The sequence below is a fragment of the Arachis duranensis genome, chromosome 7, assembly GCF_000817695.3.
Source record: "Arachis duranensis cultivar V14167 chromosome 7, aradu.V14167.gnm2.J7QH, whole genome shotgun sequence".
Lineage (NCBI taxonomy): Eukaryota > Viridiplantae > Streptophyta > Magnoliopsida > Fabales > Fabaceae > Arachis > Arachis duranensis.
Window position 1 is genome coordinate 13,441,718 of NC_029778.3, and position 11,670 is coordinate 13,453,387.

Below are 11,670 nucleotides of genomic sequence, written 5' to 3' on the forward strand. Positions count from 1 at the left end.
TCACATTGGAAAGATTGGATAGTACAATGTTGATTTAGACAAATGAATATCACACAGTGTAAGTCTGTAACGATTCTTTGACGTTAACATCTTTATACTTAGATCAATACGATGTCAGAAAATAGTTTATAAAACTTAATTACATTAAAATTAATAGACATCAATTAAATCACATAAACTAATATCGCATACCATATTGATTAGAATTAAAGAATGTTCACGTAAATTAACCATTATGCAATTGCTCGCAGCAAACTACATTAATATGGAGAGCTTAATTATTTTAAAGAAATTCAAGAACTAAACTCATTTATCGTACAAACTTTAAAAATCAAAATGTACATTATCTCGATATGATTTACATTTTTTACAGTATATGCTAGGAGCAAATTAAAAGCCGATGATTGTCTTTGCCACTTTTAACAGATCTAGAGCCGTTGAAACCCATAGGATATTATGGAGCAAGAAACTTTGTGCTGTGCAAAAACCAGGCATTCCCAAATGAATCTCCATCAAAGATACATCATAAGGGAATTTGTGACTGGAAAAGGTTAAACAAATCACTTAGTTTTGGAGCGCTTCGTTTTATTCTGCATTGTACTGTTAGTGGCGAGGCCAAAGCCTAATGCTACCTGTTGTTTGATTCATTAATAGGTATTAGTCTAATAATTTAATAATATATTTTTAGCATATATTTTAAATATTAATAATTAATTAACTGATAAAAATAATAAATTTTGCTTATTTTTTAATATCTCTTATGTTCAATACTTTTTTCGTCAAGCTAGCGTTATAAGGAAGGTCAAATATATTGCTTTTTAATTTTGATATAATTTTGAATTAAATGATTTTTACTATAAATATGTGAATTATACATGTAGATATGGTCGTGTTTGAAATTCACCCCCAACATATTCACTTTTCACAATTAGCCCCAGTGTATTCTATTATAATTTTTTTTTAAAGTACAATTTGTCTCGACAAATTCCTTTCAAAGCTACAATTCGCCCTCAATAAATTTGATTTTAAAAATTGAAAAAAATTATGATTTATTCAAACAAATTACTTTTTAAAAAATTTAAAATAAAAAATATAATTTGCCACAGCAATTTCACTTTATAAATATAAAAAAATGACAATTGGTCCGATACATTTTTTTAGTCCCCATATTTTTGAAAACCACAAAAAAACCTATTTTGTGATATCACTCAAAAAAGCCTTTTTGTAATTTCTACCAATTTGACCATTTATTTACTCTTAAAATTACTATAAATATCTATATACCATACAAGTCTCATACTTATCTTCTTTAGATACTTTTTAAAACAATATGATATTAAATAGCTAAAAATTTTTTTGAAAAAAATTAAAAAATAAAATTTTCTTTTGGGTAAGAAAAAAAAGGCGCAGCTAACCAAGGGAACTAGTCCAATTTAAAGCTGGTTCGTCTTATTAATTTGAATGGAAAAAATTCGATATGGTTGAACTGGTTTAGAAGCCAATTTTATATTCAATTGAATAATTAATGTACATATAGTATGAGATCCCATTTCTATGTATATTGCTATAGTATAAAAGGTGATATAAATCTCACTAAATTGAATTTTTAATTTTTTATCATTCACATTAAAGATAAAGTATGAGTTAATACTTAATACAGTGTACAAAAGTTTTATATTTATGCACGCATATACCATAATTCCACCAAAAACATATAAGTTATTAAAAATCATCGGTTGAGCACTAATATATACTTGAACCAACAGAAAGTAGGCCAAATTTGCATGTTTGGATCTATTGGTAACTCTTAAACCATAGTTTGCGCACAAATCATGCTTTTATATCTTTTTAGAGTTAACTGTCAATTTTGATACTCGCAAAATTTAGGCACTGATAATAAATTTTAAAACATATTATCAATAAAATAATTAAAAAATATAATAAAATAATTAATAAATGATTAAAAATTTATATTTAATAAACAATTTATTTATTTGATTTGAATTTTTGTGACAACATTTGAATAAATATTTAAAATATACAAAAAAATTAGAATCAAATTTAATTTCTAGATTTTTTATGTTTTTTAAAAAAATTGAGTCATTTACATTAAAAAAATTAAAAATTTACTTAACATATAATTAACAAATTTTAAAAATAAAAAAAATTATTTTTTTAAGATAAAAATTATGTTAAAATTTTATTTCTAAGATACTTTTTATAATATATATTTAAAGATAATGTACTTAAATAAATAAAATGAGAGAATCCTTTACCTGAATGCAACATTTGAAAACTTTTTACTTGAATGTCTTATTTTGTTTACTATGTAAACTGTGAGAGTTAACCACGGTTTCAATATGTTCATAAACCGTGAGAGCTTTGGACGGATTTCAGTTGGAAAACTTTGAGCATAAACCGTGGCTGTTCACCACGGATTATGAAAGAACATAGGTAGCCATAAACCGTATTTGGTCACCACGGTTTATGAAGAAAAAAGCTCTGAACATAACTCCCTACCTACCACGGTTTATGCATAGAGAAATATAAATACATAATTCGTGGATAGTCATCACGGATAGCATTTGTACCAAACCAAAATTATTGCACCTTGGTGGTTGAGAGAATTTGAAACTAAAATTGTTGCACCTTGGTGGTTGAGAGAGTTTGACTATCTACGAATTATGTATTTATACTTCTCTATGCATAAACCATAGTAGGTAGGAGGGTTTATGTTCAGAGCTTTTTTTATAGACCGTGGTGACCAAATACGGTTTATGACTGCCTATGTTCTTTCATAATTCGTGGTGAGCAGCCACGGTTTATGCTCAAAATTTTTCAGCTGAAATCCGTCTAAAACTCCCACGATTTATGAACATATTAAAATCGTGGTTAACTTTCACGGTTTATATAGTAAACAAAACAAAACACTCACATAAAGAGTTTTCAAATGTTGCAATCAAGTAAAGAATTCTCTCATTTTATTTATTTAAATACATTACCCTATATTTAATATTTAATATTTTTTATTATATTTTTTAAATTTTTTAAATACTTATTTATTATTAATATTTTTTAAAATTATTTTTATCAGAATAAACTTTGAGTATCATTTAAGGAAAAGTCTAGGGGGCAGCAGTTTTATTAAATTTTGGCCGGCATGTAACCAACAGAGAAATGTGAGCCATTGAATAAAATTTTACACTAATCTCACACCATCAAATCATCATTGATAACTAATTAATGGCTTACAATCACAAAAATTACTACCCCTAACATTACTCTCATTTTAATAATTTACTCCAAATTCTATAACCAAACCATAATTCAAACATCCAATCATACTAATAAATTAATAATGCTTATGTGTTGCGAGTGGGGACTACACGTCGGTCTTTCTAGAGTTTCAATTTTTCAACATTCAACATATTCGTCTAGTCCGTTCTGTCTCCAATGCTACCCTAAGTAGTAAAGTAAGTACTAAATCAGAGAAGCAAATTTTGACTACAACTTAGAAGTCCATCGAAAGAAGAAATAATAATAATCACTTACAAATTTCTTATGAAATATTCATTAATTTGACAAAACAAAAATCAATCAATCATTATGAGAAAAAATTTACAATTTTTTTTGTAAAATAAATAAATAAAAAATAAAAATAAATATAAAATAAATAAATATAAATATAAGATTCTAATATTAATGTTTACTAATATTATTATTTCACTATAATAAAAATAATTTATTTATTCACTAATATGTAGTAAGGTATACTCAAAAAAAAGAGAAAAAAGAGAGTTTATATATGTATGAAAAAGAAGAATATTTTTATTTTATTGCTTGTGTAATCCTTTGTCTCAGTTTATGTTTTTATAGGCGTACCAAATTTACTTTCCAAACCTCATTAATTTGCTTCATCAGAAAAACTTGTTCCTCTCAACATAGAAAAATTGAGTTGCTTATAAATGGATATCTATTCTTACCTATTCTCATCACAATACTTCTCTTTGAATGCCCATTTCGAATTATGCTAAAGAAAAATTCAATGAAAAAATTTTAGTAAAGAAAAAAGAGTACAATATCATTTGTGATGGGACTGTCTCATTAAAAATCTTGTTAAGAAAAACCCAATAAAAAAAATCTGATCAATGGAAAAAGAGTACAGTCTCCCCCCACTTGTCGACATTATTTAATATCTCGAAATCGGCGCATCCCAATTTGATGTATCAATCTTTTAAAGGAGGATTTTGGGAGTGACTTTGTAAATAAATCTGTCAAATTATCATTTGAGCGGATCTGTTGGACATCAATTGTCCCTTGATTTTGAAGATCATGAGTGAAGAAGAATTTGGGAAAAATATGTTTTGTTCTATCACCTTTGATGTATCCACCCTTAAGTTGAGTAATGCATGCTGAATTATCTTCAAACAGGATAGTTAGAGCTATCTTATGATCAATCAATCCACATGATAACAGAATATATTGGATCAAACTCTTGAGTAAAAAACACGTACGACTTGCTTCATATATATATCGCTACTATTTCAGCATGATTAGAGGATGTTGCTGCAATCGTTTGTTTCGTGGACCTCCATGATATAGTTGTACCACCATATGTGAACAAATATTCTGTTTGAGATCTTCTTTTATGTGGATTAGACAAGTATCCTACATCTGTATAGCCAACTAGTTGTGATTTGGATCCATAGGGATAAAATAATCTATATCAACTGTTCCATGAAGATATCGAAAAATTTGTTTGATTTCATTCCAATATCTTTTTGTTGAAGAGGAACTATACCTTACTAGTAAATTTACCGCAAATGATTATGTCAAGTTGTGTATTATTAGCAAGATACATTAGCACTCCAACGGCACTAAGATATGGTACTTCAGGACCAAGAATATCTTCATTTTCTTCTTTAGGAAGGAATTGATCATTTTCCACATCTAAAGACCTTACGACCATTGAGGTACTTAATGGATGTGACTTATCCATATAAAATCTTTTCAAGATCTTTTCTGTGTATGTTATTTGATGAATAAAGATCCCATTTGTTGTATGCTCGATTTACTGGTCGAGACAAAATTTAGTCTTTCTAAGATCTTTCATCTCAAACTCTTCTTTTAGAGCTTTTATAGTTGTTCAAATCTCTTTAGGGGTTCCAATGATATTTAAATCATCAACGTACACAACAATTATAATAAATCCATATGCAGATTTCTTTATGAAAACACATGGGCATATATTATCATTCTTAAATCCGTTTCTGGCCAGATACTCAGTAAAACGACTATACCATATTCGTCTAGATTGCTTTAGACCATATAAAGATTTTTTCAATTTAACTGAGTATAACCCCTACGAATATTCATTGGATGGTTTATATATCTTTAGCCCTTCAGGGACTTTCATATAGATATCACGATCTAATGATCTGTATAAATAGGCTGTTACTACATCCATTAAATGCATATGTAGTTTATGATATGCGGATAAACTGACCAAATAACGCAATGTTATTGCATCCACTACAGGGGAATATGTTTCTTCATAATCTATACCGGGTCTTTGTGAAAAATTTTGTGCCACAAGTCGAGTTTTGTAGTATACAACTTCATTTTTCTCATTTCATTTTCTCATAAATACCCATCTGTATCCAAAAAGTTTTACATCTTCTAGTGTACGGACTACAAGTTCAAAGACTTCATGTTTTGCAAGTGAGTCTAGCTCAGCCTTCATAGCTTCTTCCCATTTTGGCCTATCATTTCTTTGTCGATATTCTTTGATTGTTCTTGACTCAAGATCCTTACTTTCATGCATAATATTTAATGCCACATTATAGGTAAATATTTCATTGACAATTGCCTTATTTCGATCCCATTTTTATCCTATAAAGATATAGTTTATCGAGATCTCGTCATTTTTACAATTTTCAAGTACCTGAACGTCTTTTGGCGTTAAAACTATATCAAAATTTTGGACAATTGCATGTGTCTTTACTATGTCTTTTTCAACAGAAATAGTATTTACCTCTTTTTTTCGAGGATTTTGTCATTGGAACCAACAAGTCTAGCACGCTTTTGTCGTGAATTTGTTTCAGTGGCCACTTGTCCAATTGAGACATCAATTCGAATTGGGGAATTTTTCGCTGGTATATAAGATTTGGTTATCCTCTTTGTATCGGAAAATATATCAGGCAATTCATTTGCTATTCTTTGCAAATGTATAACCTTTTGAACTTCTATTTCACATTGTCCTGATCGAGGATCTAAATGCATTAAGGATGGTGCATTCCAGTTAAGTTCCTTTTCAGGAAGCTTATTCTCTCCCTCGTTGAAAATTTGGATTCATCAAAATGACAATTCACAAATCGGGCTTTAAATACATCTTAGTTTGTATCTCAAGATACCTCACTATAAAAGGAGAATTATATCCAATATATATCCCCAATTTTCTTTAGGGTCCCATTTTGGTGTGAGAAGGTAGTGCAATGGGAACATATATCGCACATCCAAATATTCTTAATGAAAAATATTTGGTTGCTGCCCAAAAACTAATTACATAGGAGAGAACTGATGGTAACTTGTTGCTCTCAAACGAATAAGTGTTGCGATATGTAAAATAGCATGCCCCAAGTCGAAGTTGGCAGATTTGTTCTCATAAGTAAGGGTCTAGTAATTAATTTGAGGCGTTTAATAAGTGATTCTACTAACCCATTTTGTGTGTGAACATAAGCTACTAGATGTTCAACGCTTATTCCGTTAGCCATACAATAAGCATCAGAAGCTTGGGAAGTAACTTCACCAGCATTATCAAGATGAATTGCTTTGATTGAATTTTCTGAAAATTATGTTTTTAATCGAATAATTTGAGCAAGCAATCTCGCAAACGTTAGGTTGCGATAAGATAATAAACACACATGTGACCATCTCGAAGATGGATCTATTAGGACCATAAAATATCTAAAAGATCCACATGGTGGATGAATAAGTCTACATATATCGCCTTGAATCCTTTCTAAGAATTCAAGGGACTCAAATCCAATCTTTACTAGTGATGGCCTTAAAATTAGTTTTTCCTGAGAACATGCAGCACAACAAAATTCACTAGATTTAAGAATCTTCTGGTTCTTTAGTAAATGTCCATGGGAGTTTTTAATAATTCTCCGTATCATGGTTGTTCCCAGATGACCCAGTCGATCATGCCAAATTATTAATTCATTTGGACTAGTAAACTTTTGGTTTACAATGGCATGTGATTCAATTGCACTAATTTTGCTGTAATATAACCCAGATGAAAGTTAGGGTAACTTTTCTAATATAACTTTTTTTTATTTAAATCATGAGTTATGATACATAACTATTCATGATTTTCCTCATTCATTGTTTCAATATGATATCCATTTCGTCGAATATCTTTAAAACTCAGTAAGTTTCTTAGAGACTTAGTAGACAATAGTATATTATTTATTATGAATTTAGTTCCTCCAAAAAATAAAATTATAGCTCTTCCAGAGCCTTCTATCACATTGTCTGAGCCAATAATCGTATTAACATATTGTTCTTTTTGCACAAGATGGGTAAAATATATATTACTTTTGAGAATAGTATGCGAACTTGCACTATTTACAAGGCAAATATCTTCACTATATGTCTTTGCCATTTTCTTTAAAGACAAATAATAATAATAAAATGAGTAGAAGTATATGCGCATAAAATTATTTTTCTTGATTGAAAATATTTTTGTAAGAATTATAGTATATACTAAAAATTTTATTATTATTATCTTGGAACATTCAGTAATTTTGAAATTCATAAACATTATTTATATTCATCATATTTGAAATTCAAATGCATAGAAAATAAAATTTAACAAGAAGTTTCTTATATTATTTATTTACATAGGTACTTAAGAAACCCACATATTAAACTGTTTCATCATTGATCAAATGACCAATATTTTCTTCAAGATCCTCAAATAAATCAGATACATCATAATAAGTGGTGAAATTTTCAGCAACATCATTTGAAATAAAATTTGTTTCCTTTCCTTTGTCGTCATTTTTTAAAGATGCTTGATAAAAATCGACTACGTGCCTTGGTCTATGACAGGTACGCGACCAATGGCTCTTTCCACCCCAACGGAAATATTTATCCTTTGTTAATTTATTTACCCATTATTTCTTTTTTTATCCCACTTTTAGTGAGATTCTTTCTTATAAACATAATTCTTCTTTCTTCCATAATTTTTTTGTTACTAAAACTTTGCCATTTACCTCTTCTGGAGTAATGATTTTCCGCATTTGCTTCAGGAAATGGGGCGACACCAGCTGGACCCGTTTCATGATTTTTTAAGAGTAACTCATTGTTACGTTCAGCAACAAGAAGACAAGAAATTAGTTTAGAATATTTTTCAAATCTTGTTTCTCGATACTGCTGTTGTAGGAGCACATTCGAGGCATGGAAGATTGAGAAAGTTTTCTCTAACATATCATTATCAGTTATCTTTTTCCTACATAATTTCATTTGTGAGGTGATTCGAAACATTGCTGAATTATATTCACTTATGGATTTAAAATCCTGTAGACGCAATTGCGTCAATTCATATCGGGTTTGAGGAAGTATCACCGTCTTTTGATGATTATATCTTTCTTTAAGGTCTTTCCACAGATCTGCGGGATCTTTTAATATGAGATATTCATTTTTCAATCCTTCATCAAAATGACGACGAAAGAAAATCATGACTTTGGCTTTATCCTTTTGCGATGTATTATTTTCAACCTTAATGGTATCTTTAAGATCCATTGGATCAAGATGGATTTTAGTATCTAGTATCCATGATAAATAATTGTTTCTAAATATATCAAGAGTATTAAATTCAAGATGAGAGAGTTTCGACATAATAAAAATTTATTACCTGAGTTTTTCTAAAATTTGATTAGAGTTTCATGCTGATAACGTGTTGTAAAATAAATAAATAAGGAAGAGAAATAAATATAAAATAGAAAAATATAAATATCAGACTCTAGTATTAATGTTTACCAATACTATTATTCACTATAATAAAAATAATTTATATATTTATTAATATTATATATATGTAGTAACGTATACTCAAAAAGAAAAAAGAAAGATAGTTTATATATGTATGAGAAAAAAAAGTATTTTTGTTTTATTATTACTTGTGTAATTCTTTTATCTCAATTCATATTTTTATAGGCATACAAAGTTTACTTTTTAAACCTCATTAATTTTGTTTTATTGTAAAAATTTGTTCCTCTTAACATAAGAAAATTGAATTAGCTCATAAATAGACATTCATTTTTATCTATCCTCCTCACAACACATTTTTCTCTTTTTTTCTTTTCCAGCGAGAAAAATTTAAACTTTTTATTATATGTTTCTTTTTAAATGGTTAAATTAACATCACCCAATTATAAGTATGGAAAAAAAGGTACTGGCCACCCATAATTCCTCTATAAGTATGTCTAATTCATAGTTTATGGCCTAAACAAAGTTGAATAATATGGATCATTCCAACTCAACATTGCATTGGAATATGAATTTAGATACTCTAATCTCTTGTTAAGAGGATATCTTCAAATGACAAATTTCAATGACAAATTAACCCATTAATAAAAAAATGACAAATTATTCTTATAATCATTTAATTTATATATGATTTTATTATTTATAAAATTACAATTTATTACCATAATATGGATACTTTACATTTTATAAATATGACTTGTACTCATAATTAATAATTGTCTAAAGAATTATAAAATAGTATGTACATATAAAAAATAAATTATTAAATTAAACATTATATATTTATATATAGGATAAAGTATATTTTTTATTTCTAAAATTTGTCAAAAGTTTTAAAAATATCTTTAAGTTTTATTTTATTTTAATTTTGTCTCATAAATTTTTGATTTGTATCAAATATACCCTTGATGGCTAAATTTTTAAAAAAATTAAGACCAATCTAATAATAATGAATAAAAATTATGAAGTTTTTGTTGAATCGGTCTTAAATTTTTTGAAAATTAGCCGTCAAGGGTATATTTGATGCAAATCGAAAACTTTTGGAACGAAATTGAAATAAAATTAAACTTAAGGGTATTTTAAAAACTTTTGTCAAATTTTAGGGACAAAAAGTATACTTTATCAAATTTGGGAGGGCACTATCACTCTCTTAAAAATGAATATAAATTCATCTATAAAAATTAAAATTAGATGAACATTTAAATTTGTAATAATTTTTATATAAACAAAATGGGAGGCAATTTCTTGTTATGTTAAATTTTATAACATATATTTAATTTAGTTTGTTATGTTATTTGGCTGTTTTACTTGGTTGTGATTTTTTTAAATTAGTTAAAAATAAAAAATAAATATTTAATAAACAGGCGTTTTTAAAAGAAGTAAAATAATAAAAAAATCTAAAATTTTAATGGAAATTTTGAATTTGGCGCCAGTTTTTAACCGCCGCAAAATAATCATATTTTTCATTTTTCTGATATGTATCGATGGTTATCACTTGCCATAAAACGATTTTGTTTTCAAATCACTGACATTTAGCAGCATTTATGAAAATATCATTTTTCACCCTCATACTGCAACGGATGATAATCGCTGCAAAACCAATTCACATTTTGCAGCGGTTATTTCAACAATTGAAAAAAATCACCGCTAACCGTTTATCCGCGTCCTATCTTTCAGCATTTAATTAACCGTCGCGAAATATTTTACAACAGTTCAAAACTGCTGTAAAACAGCTCCAAAAACCGCCGCAAAATGCTAGAATTGTTGTAATGTCTTCATATAACGGAGACTAGCTAAGACCCCATCTTAACTTTTAGAAATTTGTCCCATAAAAAAAAACTTAAAATCTTATCCAAGATTTACATACATAAATATATATTAAATGTGTTTTCAGTAATTTTAATTGACATAAAATTTTATAAAAATAATTTATAATATATAAAATTTTAATCCAATTGTAGAAGAATTTTGCTAGGGAGTCAATAGAATATTTGTACAATGTGTATGATGAGTTATTTATTTGGCCCAATATGAGTTAAAAAATGAACATCGAGAATAAAATATTACTAATTTTTCAAACATAATACACCCATACTATTTAGAATAACCATCCGAATATCAGGGACAATAAACATCTGATATTCTACTGAATTGAACATCTCTAAATCTTCATTGTACAAATTATACAAATACTCTATTGGCTTCTTATATTTCTTCATTGTAGAATTTTAAAAAGAAAAACAAAGATATTATCAAAAGTTAATCAATATTATAATAGTTATTTCGATAGAGCGATTACATCACATTTTTACCATTCAACAAGAAAAAGAAAATTAAATATCACTATTCACCCACATATTTTCTTATTATCTCTTAATTTAAAAATATTGATTAATGTATATTAAAATTATGTATTTACATTGTATATAAGAATTTTGCGATACTATTAAAAATAAGCATTAATGTTCTAAAATTAATTACTAAAAAAGTATACAGGTTTTTATTATTTATAAAATTACAATTTATTACCATAGACGTTGTCTCTTATCTCTAATTGATCATATCACACTTTTATATTATATGTTATTTTTAAATTATTTTTACAATAAATTTTTC

The 11,670-nt window shown here is 27.5% G+C and overlaps 1 protein-coding gene across 1 annotated transcript in view; it reads left to right on the forward strand.

Annotated features, from left to right (window-relative positions):
- Positions 1-491, forward strand: part of LOC107457857 (uncharacterized) — a 4,942-nt gene extending 4,451 nt beyond the window's left edge. The window contains exon 2 of the mRNA XM_052251755.1: positions 374-491. Coding sequence (XP_052107715.1) covers positions 374-423 — 50 coding nt within the window. The 3' untranslated portion in view covers positions 424-491. The remainder of the gene's footprint in view (positions 1-373) is intronic.
- The last annotated feature ends 11,179 nt before the right edge of the window (positions 492-11,670 follow it).